General features: G+C 40.2%; 2 protein-coding genes across 3 annotated transcripts in view; both read left to right on the forward strand.

Annotated features, from left to right (window-relative positions):
• LOC311616677 (guanylate-binding protein 1-like) overlaps positions 1 to 14309 on the forward strand; it is an 87885-nt gene extending 73576 nt beyond the window's left edge. The window contains exon 11 of the mRNA XM_084872350.1: positions 14220 to 14309. Coding sequence (XP_084728476.1) covers positions 14220 to 14279 — 60 coding nt within the window. The 3' untranslated portion in view covers positions 14280 to 14309. The remainder of the gene's footprint in view (positions 1 to 14219) is intronic.
• Positions 14310 to 17844: 3535 nt separating this feature from the next.
• Positions 17845 to 24184, forward strand: part of LOC311616664 (guanylate-binding protein 6-like) — a gene marked incomplete at its 5' end in the record, with an annotated part of 31046 nt that continues 24706 nt past the window's right edge. For both annotated transcript variants that reach the window (XR_014793968.1, XM_084872331.1), the window contains one exon: positions 17845 to 18034. Coding sequence is in view for 1 of the 2 variants with exons in the window: in XM_084872331.1 (XP_084728457.1) it covers positions 17845 to 18034 (190 nt within the window). The remainder of the gene's footprint in view (positions 18035 to 24184) is intronic.

The raw sequence follows: 24184 nt of genomic DNA on the forward strand, positions 1-24184 counted from the left end.
CACCTCTTTTGTTTCTGATTTTGTTTATTTGAGTCCTCTCTCTTTGTTTCTTGGTTAGTCTGGCTAGAGGTTCATCAATTTTGTTTATTCTTTCAAAGAACCAGCTCTTGGTTTTGTTAATCTTATGTATTCTTTCTTTGGTCTCTATGTCGTTTATCTCCACTCTGATTTTTGTTATTTCCTTTCTTCTGCTTACACTGGGCTTTTCTTGCTGCTCTTTTTCTAACTCTTTGAGTTGTAGAGTTAGATAATTTGTTACCATTTTCTCTTGTTTTTTGCAATAGGCTTGTAGGGATATGAACATCCCTTTCAAAACTGCTTTTGCTGTGTCCCATAGATTTTGGATTGTTGTGTTTTCATTGTCATTTTTTACCATGATGTTTTTGATTTCTTCCTCGATTTTTCTGGTCACCCAGTCCTTGTTCAATAGCATGCTATTTAGTCTCCATGAGTTTGATTTATTTGGATTATTTTTATTGTAGTTGATTTTCAATTTGATGCCACTATGATCTGAGAAGAAGCTTGATATGATTTCTATCTTGTTGAATTTGAAGAGACTTTGCCTATGTCCAAACATGTGAAGAAGACTTTCAGGTTCATCTGGAAGGGGAATATATTTCCCTCATTGGGTTGGGATGAGATGAGTCGCTATCGTCGGTTGGTGAGAAACCATCATCCATTCTGGTCTGGATTTGCTCCCATGGAGTTGGGAGGCTGGTTTTTGGTGCTTTCTGTTTGTCTTTTATTGTTTTCTTTTGTGTTATTCTTGTGACATACTGGACGGATAAATTGGGACAGACTCAGACAACTCCTCTTTTTCTGATGGTTGATCATTTCAAGGATGTTAAGAGAAGAGCAAATGACCTCTCAGTGGAGGTCAAGAAAGGAAAATTATGACCATTTTGAAAAGAACTTAGAAGTTTACTAAATCAAATGATAAAAACTTAAATCTAAGTGTGTTGAATTGTTATAATATTGAAGGGTTGATCTAAATATGCCTTGCATAGTCTAGAGCACATGTGTCAAACACAAGGCCCGAGGGCCAAATCCAGCCCGCCAGGCCTTGCAATGTGGCCCCCACCGCGCTGTCATCACTGCACTCTGCTGTCAGTTTATGACATTGTCAGTTTATGACTGTTCAGTAAACCATTCGGCCCGCGATTTAGGCTGGATTTTAGATTTTGGCCCCTTCTCTGATTGAGTTCGACACCCCTAGTCTAGAGAATTGAAATTAGTCTATTTATTAAATATGCCTTACATTTTATTTGAAATGCATCTTTAAAAACTGTAAAAGTATTATTGATTTGGGAAATGCTAAGCATTTGATTTGCTACCTAAAAAAAATTTTTTTTTTAAAGCTCTGAAAGTTTAAGATTCAAATTGAATTGGGAGAAGTTATATAATGTGGTAACTAAATGCCTAGAGTATAGCAACTATTTTTGAGAAAACAAAATGTGTTTTCTCTTAAATAATTAAGAATTCAAAATATATTACTTGGTCTGATTTTAAAAAAATTAAAGAAAGAAACCTTTGATTTGTTTTAAAGCTGAGTGCTCTGACAGCTAGCCAACTGCCTCGAGTGGCCACTGGGATTCCTTTTTCCCAGAGGTGCTTTGTTTTCTGTCAGAGGGGAATCAACCTACCTAACGAAATTTATGTCTATATTTATTAATTTGAAGGTATGAATTTGTAACAATTATAATCCAGAAAGTTAAAAGCAGGGACCAAATTCTAAAGTTAACTACTGTTTGTTTCAATTGGCCATTTAAGGTTAATGTGATTAATGATTATAGTACATTGTAAAATTTTTAGAAGAAAAGGAAAATATTTTGAGGGACACTTGGTCCTTGTGTGTGTATGTCAACTCTTAATTTATAGTTTTAAAATCAGTAATATTAATGCAAACACACATAAACAGAGGACCTTTTCAGAACGTTCAGGGAGTCTGATTGCAGTGTAGGGGTCACCAGTTCCCCCATGCCACCTTCGTTGGCAATTTTCCCAGTGGATTGCCAGATGAAAACGCCCTGGTGGAAGCCACCTGGGACCTGCGCTGCTCCCTGTCTCCACCCACCCAGTGTCCATTCCTTCCAGGGGTTGTTTAGTGTAGCTGGAGGGGGCGGTGACAAGGAGGGAAATTTTCCTGTGACCCCCTTCGCCCCAATGAGACCCCCCCCCCCCCCCCGCCACCTCCCTCCCCTGCAACTCCTTGGACACTTAAAGGTTCTGTTAGGGGATTAAAAACGCAGTTAGAAATTCCCCCATTCCCCTTTTCAGGCTTATCAGAATCTGAGATCCTTATCTGTAGGAAAAATGTGGCAGTCTAAATTTCAAGCAGCTGGAGGCCTGGGAACAGGTGCTGGGCTCGCTCTCTCTTCCCTTTGCCTTCTCTAAATATTTTAAAATATATATTTTTTCTTCTCAGAGAAACCAAGATGGCCGCATAGGTAAACACCTAACTGCAGCCTCACACAACAATTTCAATAAAATACAACTAAAATACAAAATGGACATTATCCAGAACTACAGGAAAGTCAACTGACTGGAAATTCTACAATGAGGAGAAAAGAGAAAACCAGAAGGAAAATCAGTGCAGCTGTAAAACCCTCAGGTACGGAGACATGGTGCACGCACGGAGAGGAGGGAGACGGAGAGGAGGGGAAGGCTGAGTCCCTGGCTGGCATTCTCTAGCGCAGGGGTCTTCAAACTACGGCCCGCGGGCCACATGTGGCCCGCAGAGGAGTCTGATCCGGCCCGCCAGGTTTTTTGGGCAGTGAGAGCAGCCGAGGTGTTACAGTAGGAATTAGTAGTTCATATAGTCCAGCCCTCCAGCTCTCTGAGGGACCGTGATCTGGCCCCCACTTTAAAAAGTTTGAGGACCCCTGCGAAGGAGATAAAAGCTCCAGACTGTGCTGAGCCCCAGTTCCGACAGCACTGAACCCTAGTTCTGGGCAAGACCCTGGGGACCCAGACACATAAGGAGGGAGCCTGGGCTGTAAGGTGGAAACTCAGGGTAGCAACGAAAGGCAGTCCTGGAGGCGCGCACATTTCACACAGAGAACAGAGTGTTGACTGTGCCGCGGGATTGCCCTAGCAGAAAGGAGACAAAAGCTCCAGACTGCTCTGAACCCCACTTCCAACCCCACTTCCAACTGAACCCCAGTTCCGGGCTCATTGGGGGAGAGACTAGACTGTTTGGTAGCAGGCAAAAATCGAGGGCACCTTTCTCTCAGAGGTGCTTGCAGCGAGTACCTAAAGACATTAAGGAACACTGAGACTCAGGAGCCTCATAGGGCAGGGCTGACAGAAGTCAAGGCTGTAGGCTCCACCCTGAAACTCTGCCCCATCTACCTGAACACAAATACTTTTAAGGCTACCAAATCAGGGAAGCTGTGAAAATACCAAGACAAGGAAACAGATCACAAACAAAAGAAATGGAGGACAAAAAGTGACTGGATATAGAGTTCAAAACCATGCTTATAAGGTTTTTCAAGAATTTCCTAGAAAAGGTCGATAAGACCTATAAGGATATGAAAAGGGATCAACTAGAAATAATAAGAGATCAACAAGAAATAATAAGGGATTGCCGAAACCAGTTTGGCTCAATGGATAGAGCATTAGCTTGGGGACTGAAAGGTCCCGGGTTCAATTCCGGTCAAGGGCATGTACCTTGGTTACGGACATATCCCTGGTAGGGAATGTGCAAGAGGCAGCTGATCGATGAATCTCTCTCATCGATGTTTCTAACTCTCTATCTCTCTCCCTTCCTCTCTGTAAAAATCAATAAAATATATTTAAAAAAAGAAATAATAAGGGATAAACTAGAAATAAAGAATACATTGTCTGAAATAAAAAAATATTATACAGAGTCCTAAAAACAGAATGGAAGATTGAAAGAATCAAGTAAAAGATCTGGAACATAAAGAGCCAGAAGACACTCCTCAGCAGAAGCAAGAAGACAAGAGAATCAAGAAAATTGAAGATAATGTAAGAAACCTCTGGGACAACTTCAAGCGAACCAACATCAGAATTATGGGGGTTCCAGAAGATGAGAGAGAGCAAGATACCAAAAACATACTGAAAGAAATAGTGACAGAAAACTTCCCCCACCTGGTGAAAGAATTAGACTTACAAGTCCAGGAAGCACACAGAACCCCAAACAAAAGGAATTCAAAGAGGACCACACCAAGACACATCATAATTAAAATTCCAAGAGCAAAAGACAAAGAGAGAATATTAAAAGCAGCAAGAGAAAATCAGGTAGTTACCTATAAAGGAGTACCCATATGATTGTCAGCTGATTTCTCAACAGAAACCATACAGGCCAGATGGGAATGGCAAGAAATATTCAAGGTGATGAATAGCAAGAACCTACAGCCAAAAATACTCTACCCAGAAAAGCTATCACTCAGAATCAAAGGCCAGATAAAATAAAGCTAAAGGAGTTCATCACTGCCAAACCAGAATTATATGAATTGGTGAAGGGGGTTCTCTAGGAAGAGGAAGAAAATAAAGATAAAAATTATGAACAACAAATACATAAATATCAACAAGTGAATCTAAAAACCAAGGAAATTAAAAAATCTGATGAACAATATTAACTGGTGAATATAATAGAATCAGAGGTATGGAAGGAGTGAACTGACGATTTTCAGGGAAAAGGGGAGTATGGGGTGTGGGAAGCGACTGAACATAAACTGTGCACCTATGGATGAGGACAATGGGGGATGGGGAAAGGGCAGAGGGTGGGGTGGGAATCTGGTGGAGGGGAGCAATGGAGGGGGAAAAAATGAGGAACATTTGTAATAATATGAACAATAAAGATTTATAAATATATATATATATATATATATATATATATATATATATATATATATGTGTGTGTGTGTGTGTGTGTGTGTGTGTGTGTGTGTGTGTGTGTATACATGTAAAAATAAAGTTCTTACCTGTTTTGTTCCTCCTCAGTGTAGGTTGGAGTATTTTCTGTCACTTCTCTGTCTTTCACCTGATGGTTGGGCTTTTATTCCCCTTTTCTGATGTCATGTGACATTCTGGAATTCCTAAAGACCCATTAATTAGAAGTGAAGGATTTAGAGTAATGTGAAACTTAAAGTACTGCAAAGTAGTGATTGGACAACCATCAAAGGAATTTCTGAAAGCTGTAAAAACAGAAGGGTATCTGGATTTCACAGAATTCCTTAACTAGTTCAGTTTGACAAAAGCTCTGCTCTTGGTGGGTGTGCTCAACAAGATGTGGCTCCCTCTTCTCTCTTTCAAATACTGGGAGAGGCAGGCCACCAGTATTTCTCATGGCCTCCAGCACTGATTGCAGAGACTAAATTCCTGGAAGCTGGGGTTTCCCACATGCACCCAGGCACACTCACAGAGTGAAGACTTAAGCTGATCAGTAGGTGGAAGGAAGGATGGGGGCTGAGATGCCTGGCCTGATCCCTCTTGGCAAACTTGTAGGAAGGAGTTTCCAAGCTGGGAGAGGCAAATAGAGAAGACCAGAGGCTACCACCCCTTCCCAGGGAGGATCAGGGGCTCAGATATTTTTGCAGGGAGAGAGGCAGTGCATAATCACAGAAATCGCTGAATTTCTTCCCCAAAGAGCTCGTTTTATTTGAAACAGTGTGGAGACTTGAAGAAACTTTATAGCAAATTGACTTTAGAAAAAACACAAAGGGAGGTTTTCAGCAGGAAGCAAGCGACCTCAGATGGTAATACAAATCCACATAAAAAAAACAAAGAACACCAGTAAGGGAATTGTGTAATTATAAAAGACAGTATAAATTTTAATTATAATTATAAAAGATAGTATACAAATTTAATTATAAAAGACAGTATACAAATTTCCTCTTCTTTCTCCTCTTAACTGGTTCAAGAAGCAATTGTACACAACAATATGTATATATTAATAATTGTATCTTAGGGCCTATTTCATACTTAAAAGTAACATATTTAGCAAAGCAGAATAAAGGAGGTAAGTGGTTGCTCAGCCTATTGAAATAAAGAGATGTTACACGAGCTCATAGGAATACAGAGAAACAGAGACTGTATGAATGAAAGTTACTATAAGAAGCCCTATACATTTATTTTTCCTCCTTCAGCCTTTTTAAAAATAGAAAATCATGCAAATTGGTAATTATCAAAATGTATTGTTGGGGGTGTTATATATATATATATATATATATATATATATATATATATATATATATATGAAAAGTAGACAGGCCGACTGGCCAGTAGGTATGATGTGCAGTGACCACCAGGGGGAAGATGCTCAACACAGGAGCTGAAACCTCGGGAGGTTGGTTCTAGGGCATGTCCAGCCTGTCTCACCCAGTCCCACTCAGCCAGCCACCTTCTAATTCATTTCTTTTCTTTTTTTTTTTCTTTTTTTTTTTTTTCTAAATATATTTTATTGATTTTTTACGGAGAGGAAGAGAGAGGGATAGAGAGTTAGAAACATTGATGAGAGAGAATCATCGATCAGCTGCCTCTTGTACACCTCCCACTGAGGATGTGCCAGCAACCAAGGTACATGCCCTTCACCGGAATCAAACCTGGGACCTTTCAGTCTGCAGACCGACGCTCTATCCACTGAGCGAAACCGATTTTGGCTAATTCATTTCTTTTCAATGGTATGAATCTGTGCACTGGGCCACTAGCCCTATATATTGTAATAAAAACTTAATATGTAAATTGTCCCCTCAACCGGGAGTTCACCTGCTCTCTATGACATGCGCTGACCACCAGGGTGCAGGAGATGGCGGGTGTTGGTGATGCAGCACTGGCAGTGGGCAGCAGTGGAGGGGCTGCCAGGCCTGATAGCCCTGCGCTAGAGGGGGACTGTGGCAGGATGGTGGAGCAGGTGAGGGGGTAGCACCAGGCCAATGCAGGTGGGAGTGGAGGTTCAATCACCCCACAAATTGCCCTGCAGATGGCAATGAGTGGAGATGGGGGGTGTGGGGCCTCTGCCCAGCACCCAGTCACTGAGGGATCTGGGCACGGGGCCAGGACTCATCCCATCACCCCACAGACAGTGACTAGTGTCCGGCAGGCTTTGATCGTCCAATTGGGGCCAAGCTCTGGGCTGAGATGGGGAATTGGAATTGGGTGGTGGTGATCACTCTCCCATGGTTCCCGGGTAGGGGGCTCTGACCTCTTGTGGGCTACCTGGGTGCGGGATGAAGGGGACGGAGGTGCAGTGAGAATGTGCAGTGTCGGCCAAGCTTGCTCTCTCTCCCCCTGCTACCCTCTCCCAGGGTGCCATTTTCACTTGCTAGGGATACTCCTGTCCTCAGATGCTGAGCACCTGCTAGAAGCTGGCACCGAACCCACACCACTACTTCCTATTAGCCAGGCTGCAACCACCAGGACCACAGGAGCCAGTTGGGCTCCCTTTGGGTTCTCCCAAGAGCTGGTCTGTGAGGCCAGCTTGGAGAGTGTGCAGATGCCCATGCTGTACTCTGGCCCATGGTGTCCAACTATGCTCACCACATCTCTGCATGGGCTCCGTGACTCAGGTGGAGGGGGTGTTGTGAGGGCCCGGTGGCCCAGGTGCTGCCCAGAGCCCAGAGATCAGCTGAGACCTGCCCTTCCACACCAGACACCCACGCTTTGATAGTCAGCCCGGCCTAGGCATCGCACCCATGCATGAATTTTGTGCACCAGGCCTCTAGTGTAAATATAATGTGTAATATGTGTGTAAAATTAATAGCACTAAATGGAGGTAAGAAGGAATAGAGTTATAGAAGTAACCATTCTGTATTTCACTGGAATTAACTTAGCATACATTTCAGGTCTATTATTTTTCTTTTTAATTCATTGAATTCATTTGGGTGACATTAGTTAATAAAATTATATTGGTTTCAAGTGTACAATTATATAATAGATCATTTGAATATTGTATTGTATGTTCACCACCCAAAGTCAAGTCTCCTGTCACCATTTATTCTTTTCTCTCCTCTACCTTTCTACCCCCCTTTACCTCTGGTAATCACCATACTGTTGTCTGTATATATGAATTTTTGTGGTTTTTTGTTTAATTTCTCTACCTTTTGCACCCAATATCTCAATCCTCCCCCCCACCCCTGCTCTCTGAGGTCCTGGAGAGTATTATGTTAAGTGAAGTAAGTCTCTCAGAGGAAGACATATACCATATTATTAAACTTATATGTGGAAACTCATGAACAAAATAAACTAACAAAAAAATAGGAAATGGAATCATAGATATAGAGAACAGACTGAAATATGTTCCGTTAAATATTATATATATATATATATATATATATATATATATATATATATATATGCTCTGTGGCACTGCTAAGCAAACAACAAATCTCAAATTAAAATCCTTTCATTTTAGGACACTGTAACATAGGGGTGTCGAACTCAATCAGAGAAGGGGCCAAAATCTAAAATCCAGCCTAAATCGCGGGCCGAATCGTTTACTGAACAGTCCTAAACTGACAATGTCATAAACTGACAGCAGAGTGCAGTGATGACAGCACGGTGCGGGCCACATTGCAAGGCCTGGCGGGCTGGATTTGGCCCGTGGGCCTTGTGTTTGACACATGCGCTGAGTGTAACATAAAAGCAAACTAAATCCAAAGTGGGCAGAAAGAAAAAAATAGAGATTTATGTATGTGAATGTTACGATATTAGTGAACTAGATAATGGTGAAAAAAATCAGTGAAAGCATAAGCTGGATCTTTGGAAAGAGCAGCAATTTTGACAAACTTTTAACTAAACAGGCCAAGAAAACAAGAAAGGAGATTCAAACTTCTAAAATCAGAGATGAAAGAGGGGACATTACTGAAATAAAAAGAATTATATGGCAATACTATGGACAACTGTATGGCAACAAATTAGATTTAAAAATAAACAAATTATTAGAAAGACACAAACTACTGAAAGTCTCTCAAGAAGAAATAGCTCACCTGAATAGACTTGTACCAAGTAAAGAGTTTGAAACTGCCACCAAGAAAAGCTCAGGCCCAAATGGCTTCACTGGTGATTCCTACCAAACTTTCAAAGAAGAATGAATACCCATTCCTCACAAACTTGTCCCAAAATACAAAATCTCCTTAATGTTATCTTACCACATACTTTGTTTCTGTGTCTGAACTGTTTGAGAGTTCATTACAGAATACACAATAATCCACTGGTTATTTCCTTACAAATTTACCCGGAAGAGAGACCACAGCTTCTCCATCTTCTGCTGCTAATTACACAGTCCATATTGGCCACCTCCTGATGTCCATGCACACAGTTGACTGGTTGTGTGAAACATGTGTTTGTGATGGACAAGTTGTTTATCTCACAAAACTTCCTGAGCTGTTTTCCTGCTTAGTTTCTGATCCCCAGTCCAAATTTTTCGGTGACATTTGATTCTGCTTTATTTCCTTCTTGTGCATTCTAATCACCGATTGTTATCAGCACATCTTCTTTTGATGTGTCATCAATTTCTTTTTTAATACTTGCATGAAAGTATTCAATTTCATTTTATTCAGCTCAGTAAAATGAATAAGGAAGAGAGGGACAAAAATCATAGTAAAATGAAACAATGGTTTAGAACTTCCTTTGGCTGTCCAGTATGTGGGTCCAAATCCCACGTGTGCTGGGTTCCTGGTGTCAAAATCACCAAATGTGAGCGCCACTGTGGTTCTAAATTCTATACGGGTGTTACTAATTAAACTTAAGTTATTCCTCAGCATGGTATTATGTAGGTATTACTTGCCTTTTTTAAAATTTTTGATAGAGGTGATGTTTTAATGACACAGTCAACACCCACAATTACACGTGGCTCATCAAATAACCTGATTTTGGGGACAACTTTGTACAAAGCCAAGCAGAACATACAAGTGCACAAGTGACAGTTCCAGTGGGTTGTGTGCACAGGCATGGAGTTCAACGATGGGACACTCTGGAGCATCTCTAGATCCTTCAGGAAACCCCGGGAGTTGAGTCCTCTCTTCACTGCATACCAGTAGAGATAGGACTGGATGTCTTTAAATTCAACATTGTGATTCTCCCAGGTTGGTGAAGATACCTAGACAGGTGTGTCCTAGTTTGTTCCATTGTACCATTGTGCTATGAACTCCACTCTGATTCAAAGTGCACCAGTTCCCCCCAAACACTGCACACTTCCTATCTGCTTCTACCGGATTGCTGTGCTGTCCTCCCAAGGGCAAGGCAGGAAGCATGGGTCCGGAACTCTGTGAGGCCCAGGATCGGCAGATACTCTGGTGGTTTAGGTTACTGTCCTTAGAAATCTTCTGCTCCACCTTCCTCACTACAGGCAATACCCAGGCTGGTAGTCATCCACGTGATAAGCTCCCACTCCCAGGTTGATTTTGCGGGGATCCGCATCCTCCAAGATTTCTGCAGTGAGCTTACAGATGAGGACCAGCGAGGCCTGGGAAGTTCAGCAAATACTGATGAAGGCACCACAGAGAGAAGCTAGGCTCTTATGGTGCTGCCGCCAGGAGCCTGGAGCCAGCCACAGGTTCAGTCGTACTGGCTGGAGGAGACTCTCACCTTCATATTATTTGCATTTCACACAGCACTAAATACAATTTAAAATATTTAATGTATTTTTTTAAAAATATATGTATTTTTACTTATTTCAGAGAGGAAGGGAGAGGGAGAGAGAAAAATATCGACGATGAGAGAGAATCACTGATTGGCTACCTCCCCGACCACCCCTACTTGGGATCTATCCCCCAACCAGGCATGTGCTCTGACAAGAATCATACTATTTATTACCTCCCAGTTCATAGGCTGAAGCTCAAACACTGAGCCATACCCACCAGGCTGTGTAATGTTTTTGTTTGTTGGCTTGTTTGTTTGTTTGTTTGTTTGTTTTAAATACATTTTATTGATTTTTTACAGAGAGAAAGGGAGAGAGATAGAGAGCTAGAAATGTCAATGAGAGAGAAACATCGACCAGCTGCCTCCTGCACACCCCCCACCGGGGATGTGCCCGCAACCAATGTACATGCCCCTGACCGGAATCAAACCTGGGACCTTTCAGTCCGCAGACCAACGCTCTCCCACTGAGCCAAATCGGCTTCGGCGTTTGTTTGTTTTTAATAGCAGCTTATTGAGTGACAAGGCCCTAGTGATTATTTTGGGATTTCTTCAAATGATGAGTCAGTGTGCTAAGAGGAAGGTCAAATTAGGTTCATCCATGGCTCTGTGTTTGCAAATGTGAACTGAAATACTGGTGCTGTGTGTCTCCCTTTAACCTCACTGCTTAGGACAGTGAATCAATGTTTCTAGAAACTAAAAGTCTCTGGCCCTTGCCCTTGTTTTTCTCACAAGTGAGGATTATCTTGTGTTGAATTAGGACAAGTGCAAAGTATTTGTATTGAACACACATCCTTTGTAACTGGAAACAGAAACAAGCTCAGAGTTTCTCAGAAATGGACTAGCTGTCAAGAAAACAGAATTCTCTGCAAAAAAAAAAAAAAAAATTTCCTGTTTCTTTTTTTTTTTGGTTTGTTTGTTGTTTTTCATGTGAGTCTGTTTGAAAACCTTCCTAGGGACTTTTAATAATGCTGGGTAGAGAAAGGTATATTTCCTCTCTTCCCAGTGTACTTGGAGTTGCAGTCTCTAGAATACTTGTATTATTCTAAAAGATAGCCACAGATCCAATACTTTGCATGTTAGTATTATTATATTAAAATTCATGTGTATTTATGTGTTAGGGATTTCAAATGCTGTCCAGACAGACTCTGAATTTCAGGTGTGGGATGTTTTTATACTAAGCTGCTTTTCACATGAAGAACTCCATGCAGGATGTTCTAGGGTACTCAGGAGCAGGAAGTCATTGATTCAACTGGGGTCAGTGAGTCTCATATACAATGGAGGCAGGACCAATAATCAGCAGCATGTGCGTACAGAGAGTGTATGTGCGGTGTGCACAGCACTGTGCTAGGTGCTCAGGGGTGGATGAAGATTAATTGCACATAGTCATTGCCCTAAAAATGACTTAATCTTGTGGGTGACACCGACTTGCACCCAAATAATAAAAGCAAGTGAATGGATGAGAGAGGGAAGGAGGAACCCTCATTACTGAAGTAGCAAATCTCCCAATCTCAAATGGTAACATTTAAAAGTTTATCCTTGAGAAATTTATTTTGAGGTCAATGAGAGGAAATAGACTGAATTTTATTTTAAGGGTAAAAAATGGCCTGACAGTTATTCTAATTCATATTTTAAATTTACTTTGTAACCACCTATTCTGTTCTGCTGTCTATTCTAGTAAACTCAGTGCAGCACTTTAAATGATTTGTTTTAATAATAGAATCCATTATTTTCCAGTGTATTGTGTTGGCTCCACTTACCAACCAATTTCTCAGTGAAAACTAGGGGCACTTCATGACATTCCTCCAGAATTGGGATTATATTGGATATAATAAGCAAATATAAGCTGATTTATAGATACTGTTTTAAGCTAATCTCTTTCATTTGGTATATGTTTCATTGCTCTACTTATTTAAAATGCTTCTTATGGTTTTATTGGTTAATTTTATTATTGCATTATTATTTACCCATTTTTGTTTAATTATAGTTAAAAAACAAACAACATAACATTTACCATCTTAACTATTTTTATGTATGCAGATTAGATACACCTACATGTTAGTTATATTCACACTAGAGGCCCAGAGCATGAATTTCATGTGCAGGTTTGGTCCTTAGGACTGGCCTGTGATCAGGGCCAACTTCCCTGGCTGCCAGCAGTCGGCCCTGCCCCTGCTGACATCCAACCCCAGTTCTCCATTTGCCATTGGGTGATCAGAGCCTGCCATCTGGGGGGAGGGACTGCGAGGTGGTCAGTGCACCTCATAGCAATTGGTCGAGGGGTCCTTCTGTCTTTCAGTCAATTTGCATATTATACTCTTATATGTATAGATGTGCCCCAATCCTTCTACTTCAAGGGAAAGGGGCAAAGGAGGGCTGTTGAATGTGATAAGGGAGGCAGCAGGGTGAACTTTTTTCTTGGGGGAGTGGGGAGGAGAGTTTCCTCCTGATGAGGAGCTTCAAAGAACAGCAGCCTACTTCTGCTACCCTCTGTCTCCAGAGACACCATTTCTTATTGGCATCTGGCAGGACAGAGCAGTTGCAGGTACAGGACTGGGACCGCCTTTCTGCATGCAGCTCCCTGAAGAGTCTCTTCCAGCCAAGGAAAGCTTTGTTCTAACGATTTCTCCCAGAGCCAGGGCTGCTAGGTGATCTGGGACAGGAGGGAAGAATGGAGGTGGAGCAGGGCAGGAAGAAGTAATGGGTAGAAGACTCACGGTGGGGAAGGGAGAGGGTGAAATCTGTGTTTGAGTGTAGGGGAAGGTTTGGTACAGAAGGAGAGTTGGGGTCAGCATAGGAAGGTTTGGAGGTATTGGGGGAGTAGAGGGGCCAGTAGATGCCAGAAAAATGGAAAAGGTTCTACAGAATCAGGTGAGGGTTCACAAGGGTATTTACCCTTGCATTATTATTTATCCTGCTTCCCCCTGCCCCCCCCCGTTTGATTATAGTTAAAAGACAATAACATAGCATCTACCATCTTAACTACTTTTATGTATACAGATTTAATATACCTGCATGTTAGTTGTGTTAGTTCTACAGACTAAATCCCTTTCCCAGACCCTGCCATCCCAGGAAGGATGGGGAGGGGGTCCATAGCCAGGCGCTGAGCTCCCTACACTTTGTGCCTGAGGCTCCAGAACATGTGGCCAACACACCCCGCCCCTGCCACCCCATGGAAGTGCTGCCATTGGGAATGCATTTGCAGACACATGGATTGTTTTTCAGTTAGTGCTTTTTAATTCACCCTGTTTCCCACTTCTCATTTTTTTATTGAAAAGACAAGTTCTGCTGGTGTGTGTTCCATTGTGGGGCCGACAGGGATATTCTCCACAGGCAGAGATCCCATGAGAGGCAGAGACAAGAGGCCCAGCGAGACATGGGGAATGAGTAAAGAGGACCAGAGACCAAAGAACAGGGAGAGAGATTCACAGGGTGAGAAAGAAAGACACAGAGAACCAAGGAAGACTTAGGGAGGGACTCTGTGAGTGTGCTGAGAAGGCCTGCTTTGGGAAGGCAGATTCCTTTCAGAAATTCCTTTGATGGTTTTCCAATCACTACTTTGCATTACTTTCAGTTTCACATTACTCTAAATCCTACACTTCTAATTCATGGGTCTTTAGGAATTCCAGAAAAGTCACATGACATCAGAAAAGGGGAATAAAAGCCCAACCATCAGGTGAAAGACAGAGAAGTGACAAACTACTCCAACCTACACTGAGGAGGGAAAAAACAGGTAAGAACTTTATTTTGAATATAACAGACATTTTAGTCCATCATATGAGCTTAGTTTCAGAGTGGATTTCTTGGTTTAGAAGTAACCCAGGTTCTGGTTGCCAGGTAGAGAGGAAGGTGGGTGACAATGTGGAAAGGATTAAGGAGACACATTGGTAGTTATGAAACTGTCACAGGGATGTAAAGTACAGCCTAGGGAATGTACTCAATAATATTGTGATAATTATGTATTGTGCCAGCTGGGTACTATACCTACTGTGGCTTTCACTTCTTAAGTTATAGAAATCTCTAACAGCTACTTAGTATGCTGAAATTTATGCAGTATTGAATGCCAACTGTAATTTAAAATAAACTCTTAAAAATAAAATAAAACAATGCCCAGGTCCACTAGATCCAATTTCTTAGTGTCAACTTCTTTCTTATGCCTTACAAGTAGAATTTGGCCCCACTATGTTATGAAAAGTTTCTCTTTAAAGAATCCACTGTGGTGCATCACTAAAACCGACATTTTGTTTACCTGACCTCTCAGTGCTCTGAAGCAGTTTTGTCTCTGCTTTCTGGAATCTGCCTCTGAACTTTTTGGCTTGGCATAAATTTCATTCCTCACCTACTTCTCTAACAGCAAAAAAGCAGTGTCCTTTCCATTTTGATTTGGGTTCTAATCAACCTGGCCCTTTACTACTTTGCTGTAATATCTTCATTATTTTTAGCCTCCAGTGAGAACAGTCAGTATGGGGAGGAGCCAGATGCAGAAGAAGGGAGGGAGGGAAGGAAGAACTAGGACAGCTGAGAACTTGTCCTCTGTCTGCAGACATTTAGGTTCCCACTAAACTAGCTCTTCCAGGACCATGCTCATTAACAACAACAACAGGTGCCTAAGCCCAAGCCTCATATTGGAAGCACAGGCTTGGCTCTGGAGGGTAGGGGACAGCAGGAGGCTAGAACTGGGCCTGGCTACCAGCAGCTCAGAGTCTCTGTTTGGATCAGAGGCCTCTCTGTGAAGTGACCAGCGCTCATCCACCTTGTCTCCAGGGTGAGCTGCCCCTCTGGCACCCTCTCAGGGCTACACAAACAGCCCTCCATGGGGAGAGGAGGAACACATCCTCCCTCAAATGCCAAAAGGGGCTAAACCCTTCCTGGGATGGATGGAGTGAACCCCCATCCACTTGCAGAGGCTCCTGGTGGAGTCTCTCCCTCTCCATCCCACTCCCTCCTCAGACTGTCCCTGCACCACAACCACCATCTCCACCTCACTTCCATGCACTGGAGAAACTGAGAGAAAAGGTGGTCCTTGACTCACAGACAATTTAAATCCTGAAAGGTTGTCTCTGATTATTTTTGTATTTAAGAATACTTAATATTCCTATGAGGGCACAAAACTGTGTGATATAGAATACTTCATTCATCATCAACTGCTAGAAATAACTATAAGATCTAGACTGTTTGTTTACCAGGCATTATAAGAACCATCTCAGAATGTCTGTCATCCTTGCTGAGAAGTCAAGGCTTGGGGTAGTTTTCACCATCACTTCAGATGACTGTCTCTCCTGAGGAGGAACTTTGGAAACCAACTAACTCCACATAGGAGAATTATTTCATTTTACTCATTCATTTGAACTTAACAGCTTTTGGATTGGGCATTTCAGTTTTCTTACATTTTTTAAAATTGTTAACCTATCTATTCCTACCCCAAATTTTAAATATTCAGTTCAAGAAATAAACTCTGTAATTTCTCCTGCTTATACCACAGCGCTAGAAGATTCATGTTTTACTCTCCAACTCTGCTCCCAATCACCTTTAGACAAAAAAGAGAAATGGTACAGGGAAAGTATGTTAAAATTTTTTGTTATTTTCTGAGGAAAATATTTTAGACACCTTATTATTTGTTGGCAATTTGCAGCTTATTGAACATATAAACACATTTCAACACAATGCCTAACACTACATTAATTATTAATTATTGAGACCCTGTGTGTTACCAGACCCTACAGGGATGAGTCAGAAAGGAAGACTTGCTTTATCTATCACACTAAGAAAATGCAGGCTCACAGAGGTAAGTTTCTTTTCCACGGTCTCATTGACAGGAAGTGATTTGAAACCTGGTAGCCACTCCAGAATCTATGCTCAGATATCCCAAGACTGCTCTGGATAAAGAGATGTCACTGTTCAGCCCAAATCCACAGTGTCATTTAGAACCTAACCTCCCTGGCCTCTTACACACTCACCTTTAAATCAATACTAACATAGGATTCAGTAAGCAACACATGATTTTAAGAGCATTAAAATTTCATCATATATTTTGTTTTCCTAATGATGCTAATGAAAACAAGATCGTAATTTTTAGTGTTGCCATTTTATGGAAGAACAAACTGAGGCACAGAAATTACTCTTTCCAGTGCACACAGCTAGGAGAGCATGGAGCACATTATGTAGGATTGTCTTTGAGAAAGTGACGGCACAGTTAAAGCACATTGACTTCTTCCTGTCCCTTGATTGTATGAAATGCCCACTGTGATGAAAACACTAAAGTAGGACCTCTCCCAGCTTTGTTACTCTGCCAGCTCTGGCCACACTCAAAATCACCCTGGCTACTGACTCTCTTCCCTGCCAGCCTAGAAACAAAAAAAATGTCCTTTATTCAAGTTTAAATAAATGACTTCCTGCATTCATAACTGTATCTGAGTCTTATACCGATCTGTATTGTGGTGTTTGAGAGAGAGAGGCATTCTTTGTCTTCTTCTTCCTTTAAAAGTCTCCCCTCCTCCAATTGCTATAGCTCCTGGGACTTACTACATTTGTTCTCCTCAGAGTCACAGAGCACATTTATTTCTCTTTCTGAGAGGCCGATTCTGAACATCCTCTATTTATATTCAGCCCCCTTGCTCTCTATCTCAGTTCCTGCTTGCTTTCTCCTGAGCACTTTCCATCTAACATATATGTACTATGCATGCTGCTTATTTGCTTTCTGTATTGTCTGTCTCCTCCCATTAGAATAGAGCACCAAGGGGGAAGGAATTGGTGTCCATTTTGTTTGCCACTTGATACCGAGCACAGAGACCAGTGCCCAGCACATGGCAGGTGCTCAAAGTACATATGCAGTTAACAAGAAACGAAATCACTCTGAAACTCCAGGTATCTTCTCTGGTCACTCCTCATCTCCTACATGTCCCATTCTGCCTCTACCTAACCCCAATATGTTAATGTTCTTATGGCTCCATCATCCATCATCAGAGTTTTGTTTTGCTTTTCCTATTCTTTTAAGCAACACATGGGCAAGGTTGTATTAGGGTTTATTTAAAGAGCAATATGACAGTGTACATAAGGAATCTGTGCCAGGCCTTGACACACTAGGCTAAATACTTACCTTTTAGAAACATACATAATGTAGGCATCTGGCTTATAAGTTGCACACATACTGGTAGAGAGCTGACAAGCATGTGACTTGAGTAACCATTAGATATGACTTCTGGATCTTGTGTTGTACTGAGTTGTTCCTCTGGTTTACAGCCCACCATGGCCTCTGAATATACTCTTATGGACCCCATTTGTCTGGTGGAAAATCAGAATAATCAGCTGACAGTAAATCCAACAGCATTGGAGATTCTAGACAAGATCTCTCAGCCTGTGGTGGTAGTGGCCATTGCAGGTCTGTATCGGACAGGAAAATCCTACTTGATGAACCGCCTGGCAGGAAAGAACCAAGGTGAGTGTTGTTCTGGGGCAGGGGCCATTTGCTTGGAGATAGGGATAACACTGGCTGATCACAGGTACTTCAGGGTCATCTTAAAAAAGCCTAACTTCTTCCACTGAAAAAAAGGTTTTAACTGTTACCACCAAATAAATATCCTAAACCCCATTGTTCCACAAAACCTCACTCTTAGGCAGTAACAAGGAGTTCCCCAACTTAATCCAAAGGTCCATCTATTATTCTTGATCCCATCCACTCTTTTTGTTGAGGAGCTCAGCTCTAGCAATTATTCCTTTCTCTCTCATCATTTTTGCCCTAAACTTCAGGACCTTTTCAACTAGGACACAAATATAGTTCAACATGTCCTGTTTTTAAAAGGGATGTAATGAACAGACAGCAGTATATTCTATAATTATCATCTCTCACTTGTTCTAACATCCAATTTTTTGCTTATTGCTAAGCAAAACTTTGCTAAATTATACCCTCTTTTCTGTATCTAGTCTTTTCCAAAATGTGAGCTATAACACAAGAGTACACAAAACATACACATATACAAAGTTAATAAACATAAAGTGATCCTCTGTGTAATCACTGTCCATATCAAGAAATAAAACATCATAAGCACCCAAAAGCCCTAGATGTACCCTCTGACACCTCATCAGAGCTCACCAATGTTTTGATTTTCATGGTGCATGCTTTCACTCTTCCTTTATAAAAGTTGTTTTACAAGCTGTGAAGCATTTTTAAGAATAGCTTAAATATTATTAAAGAGATCTCCATTTAGACATCTCTTTGGAATCTTGCTTCTTTTACTTAACAAAAAATTTAAGTTTTATCAAATTTGTTATATGTATCTGTAATTTATTTATTTTCACTATTTTATAATATGCTATTGTGAGAAGATAACCATAATTTATTTATCCATTTTTGTTGTTGTTGTTGATGAACATTCATTTTGTTTCTAGTTTTTTACTTTTATGGATGCTGATATTAACTTGCTCAATTGTATATCCTGGTGCACAAATACACAAACTTACCTTGTGTGACAGACCCAGAAATATAATTGCTCAGTCTTGGAGTATAAATGTTTCAGCCTTTCTAGATACTTTCAAACTACTTTTTAAACTTTATATGCAATATACATGTTTGTATGCAATAACTGAGAATTCTCCACAATCTCATAAAAATTTGGTAAAGATGTTTAAAATTTGATAATTTGTTAATCTGGTGACATATATAGAGTTGCATAATATTTTCTTTATTACAAAAAAGTTTGAGTATCTTTTCACTTATTAATTTACTCTTTTCAGTTTCTATTTCTTGAAGTAATTTTTCTTACCTATTAGGTTGCCCCTTTTGGTTCATACTGGTTTTTAGAGTAATCTGCCTATAATCATTTCTGTACTTCATTTCTCTCTATAAAGACCACACACCATTTTTTTTGTGTGTGTGTGTCATACAAGGCAGAATACCATTTATTTATTTATTTTTTTGCTGTCCATTTAGCTTTTATTACTTGCAGTTTTATTTATTTATTTATTTATTTTTATTAAATTATTATCTGTGTACATATTTTAACATTGCCTTCCCCTCCCATACATACCCTCCCTCCCCAGAGTTTTGTGTCCATTGGTTGTACTTATATGTATGTATACAAGTCCTTTGGTTGATCTCTTATCTCCCCCAGATCTCCCCGCTGTAATTTTACAGTCTGCTTGTTGCTTTACTGTCTTTATATCTATCTTTTGGTTTGTCAGTTTATAATGTTTTTTAATATCCATAAATAAGTGAGGCCATGTGGTATTTCTCTTTCATTGACTGGCTTATTTCACTCAGCATGATGTTCTCTAGTTCTATCCAGGTTGCTGCAAATGATGAGAATTCCTTCTTTTTTATGGCAGCATAGTATTACATTGTGTAGATGTACCACAGTTTTTTGATCCAATCATCTGCTGACGGGCACCTAGGCTGTTTCCAGATTCTAGCTATTGTAGATTGTGCTGCTATTTCTGATTGGTGTTTCTAGTTTCTTGGGATATATTCCTAGGAGTGGGATTACTGGGTCAAATGGGAGTTCCATTTTCAGTTTTTTGAGGAAACTCCACACTGTTCTCCACAGTGGTTGCACCAGTCTGCATTCCCACCAGCAGTGCACCAGGGTTCCTTTTTCTCCACAACCTCGCCAACACTTGTCGTTTGTTGATTTGTTGATGTTGGCCATTCTGACAGGTGTGAGATGGTACCGCATTGTTGTTTTGATTTGCATCTCTTGGATAATTAGTGACTTTGAGCATGTTTTCATGTGCCTTTTGGCCTTCCTTCTGTCTTCTTTTGAAAAGATTCTATTTAGGTTCATTGCCCATTTTTTAATTGGATCATTCATCTTCCTTTTATTTAGTTGTATAAGCTGTTTGTAGATGTTGGAGATTAAACCTTTATCAGTGGTAACATTTGCAAATATGTTCTCCCACACAGTGGGCTTTCTTGTTGTTTTGTTGATGGTTTCTTTTGCTGTAAAAAAGCTTTTTATTTTGATGTAGTCCCATTTGTTTATTTTCTCTTTAGCTTCCATTGCCCTAGGGGCAGTATCAGTGAAGAAGTTCTTTTGGCATATGTCTGAGATTTTGTTGCCTGTGGATGCTTCTAGTATTTTTATGGTTTCCCGTCTGATGTTTAAGTCCTGTATCCATTTTGAGTTTATTTTGGGGTATGGTGTAAGTTGGTGATATAGTTTCATTCTTTTGCATGTATCTGTCCAATTTTCCCAACACCATTTATTGAAGAGACTGTCTTGACTCCATTGTATATTCGTGCCTCTTTTGTCAAATATTAATTGAGCATAGTGATTTGGGTTGATATCTGGGTTCTCGATTCCATTCCATTGATCTATATGTCTGTTTTTGTGCCAGTACCAGGCTGTTTTGAGAACAGTGGCTTTGTAATACAGTTTGAAGTCTGGTATTGAGATCCCTCCTACTTTACTCTTCTTTCTCAGGATTGCTGTGGCTATTCGGGGTCTTTTATTGTTCCAAATGAACTTTTGGAGAGTTCTTTCTAGGTCAGTGAAATATGCCGTTGGTATTTTGATGGGGAGTGCATTGAACCTATATATTGCTTTAGGAAGTATGGACATTTTGATGATGTTGATTCTACCAATCCATGAACATGGTATGTTCTTCCATCTGTTTACATCTTCCTCTATCTCTTTTTTCAGTGTCGTGTAGTTTTCCGCGTATAGGTCCTTTACTTCTTTAGTTAAGTTTATTCCTAGGTATCTTAATTTTTTTGGTGTGATGGTAAATGGAATTGCTTTTTTAGTCTCTGTTTCTATAAATTCACTGTTGCTGTATAGAAATGACATAGATTTCTTGTCGTTAATTTTGTATCCTGCTACATTGCCAAATTCATTTATTAAGCCAATTAGTTTTTTAATGGAGTCTTTTGGGTTTTTTATATACAATATCATGTCATCTGCAAATAAGGATAACTTTACTTCTTCTTTTCCAATTTGGATGCCTTTTATTTCCTCCTCTTGTCTAATTGCAATGGCTAGTACTTCCAGTACTATGTCAAAGAGGAGTGGTGATAGTGGGCATCCCTGTCTTGTTTCTGTTCTTAGAGGGAATGGTTTTAGTTTTTGCCCATTAAATATGATGTTGGCTGTGGGTTTATCATATATAGCTTTTATTATGTTGAGGTATGATCCTTGTTGAGAGTTTTTATCAGGAAAGGGTGTTGGATTTTATCAAATAATTTTTCTGCATCAATTGATATGACTATATGATTTTTATCTTTCAACTTGTTTATGTGATGTATCACGTTTATTGATTTGCGGATATTGTACCAACCTTGCATTCCTGGAATAAATCCTACTTGGTCATGGTGTATGATCTTTGTGATGCTCTGCTGTAGTCGATTTGCTAGAATTTTGTTGAGGATTTTGGCATCTATGTTCATGAGGGATATTGGCCTGTAATTCTCTTTCATTGAGTTGTCTTTATCTGGTTTTGGTATTAGGGTGATGCTGGCTTCATAGAAGGAGTTTGGAAGTGTTCCTTCCTCTTGAATTTTTTGGAATAGTCTGAGGAGGATAGGTTTTATTTCTTCCTTGAATGTTTAGTAAAACTCTCCTGTTAAGCCATCTGGCCCTGGGCTTTTGTTTGCTGGAAGCTTTTTGATGACTGTTTCAATTTCTTCCCAAGTCACTGCTCTATTGAGATTTTTAGATTCTTCCTGATTGAGTTTTGGAAGTTTGTATTTTTCTAGGAATATGTCCATTTCCTTCAGGTTGCTCAGTTTGTTGGAATAGAGTTGTTCGTAGTATTTTGTAACAATCCTTTGTATTTCGGCGGGGTCTGTTGTTATTTCACCTCTTTCGTTTCTGATTTTGTTTATTTGGGTCCTCTCTCTTTGTTTCTTGGTTAGCCTGGCTAAAGGTCCATCTATCTTGTTTATCCTTTCAAAGAACCAGCTCTTGGTTTTGTTGATCTTATGTATTGTTTCTTTGGTCTCTATGTCATTTATCTGTGCTCTGATTTTTGTTATTTCCTTCCTTCTGCTTACACTGGGCTTTTCTTGTTGCTTTTTTTCTAACTCTTTGAGTTGTAGAGTTAGATTATTTGTTACCATTTTTTTCTAGTTTTTTGCAATAGGATTGTAGGGATATGAACTTCCCTCTCAAAACTGCTTTTGCTGTGTCCCATAGATTTTGGATTGTTGTGTTTTCATTGTCATTTGTTTCCAGGATGTTTTTAATTTCTTCATTGATTTCTCAGGTAGCCCAGTCCTTGTTTAATAGCATGCTATTTAGTCTCCATGTGTTTGATTTCTTTGGATTTTTTTTATTGTAGTTAATTTCCAGTTTTATGCCATTATGGTCTGAGAAGATGCTTGATATGATTTCTATCTTCTTGAATTTGAAGAGACTTTGCCTATGTCCCAAAATGTGGTCTATCTTTGAGAATGTCCCATGTGCATTTGAGAAGAATGTATATTCTGTGGCTTTGGGGTGGAATATTCTGAAGATGTCGATTAATTCCATCTGGTCTAGCGAGTCATTTAGGATTGATATTTCTTTGCTGATTTTTTGTTCAGATGATTTGTCAAAGGGTGACAGTGGGGTATTAAAATCTCCTACTATGATTGTATTGCTATTAATCTCTCCCTTAATGTCCTCCAGCAGTTTTTTTTTTATATATTGGGTGCTCCCGTATTGGGTGAATATATATTTACCAGGGTTATTTCTTATTGTTGGATTGCTCCCTTTAGTATTATGAAGTGGCCTTCATTATCTCTTGTTATGTCCTTCACTCTGAGATCTAATTTGTCAGATATAAGTATTGCTACCCCAGCTTTTTTTTCACTTCCATTCGCCTGGAAAACCTTTTTCCATCCCTTCACCCTCAGTCTGTGTGCATCTTTTTTTCTGAGGTGGGTTTCTTGTAGACAACAGATATATGGGTCTTGTTTTCTTATCCAATCCGTTACCCTATGTCTTTTGATTGGAGCATTTAGTCCATTTACATTTAAAGTTATTATTGATAGATACTTATTTGACGCCATTTTTATTCTATACCCCTGTGTTCCTTCTTTGCTTTCTATTTCTTTAATTTTACAGTAGACCCTTTAGCATTTCTTGCATTGCTGGTTTGGTGGAGATAAATTCCCTTAGTCTGTTTTTGTCTGTGAAGCTCCTGATTTCACCTTCACTTTTGATTGATAGCCTTGCTGGGTACAGTATTCTTGGATTCAGACCCTTCCTTTGCATGACTTTGTATATTTCATCCCATTCCCTTCTGGCCTGATAAGTTTCTGTGGAGAAATCAGTTGCTAGTCTGATGGGGGTTCCTTTATATGTTACTTTCTGTCTCTCTCTGGCTGCTTTTAAAATTCTTTTTTTGTCGTTGGTATTTGCCAGCTTAATTATTTCAGAGACGAAGGGAGAGAAGGGAGTGACATAGAAACATCAATGGTGAGAGGGATTCATTGATTGGTTGCTTCCTGCATGCCACCTACTGGGAATTGAGCCCACAATGCAGACATGGCCCTTGACTGGAATCAAACCCAGAACTCTTCAGTCCTCAGGTGGATGCTCTAGCCACTAAGTCAAACCAGCTAGGGCCACACACCATTTTAATTTTCAAATGTCTTCTTCTGTGTCTCATA

Source organism: Pipistrellus hanaki, assembly GCF_964339955.1.
Source record: "Pipistrellus hanaki genome assembly, chromosome: 2".
Taxonomy (NCBI): domain Eukaryota; kingdom Metazoa; phylum Chordata; class Mammalia; order Chiroptera; family Vespertilionidae; genus Pipistrellus; species Pipistrellus hanaki.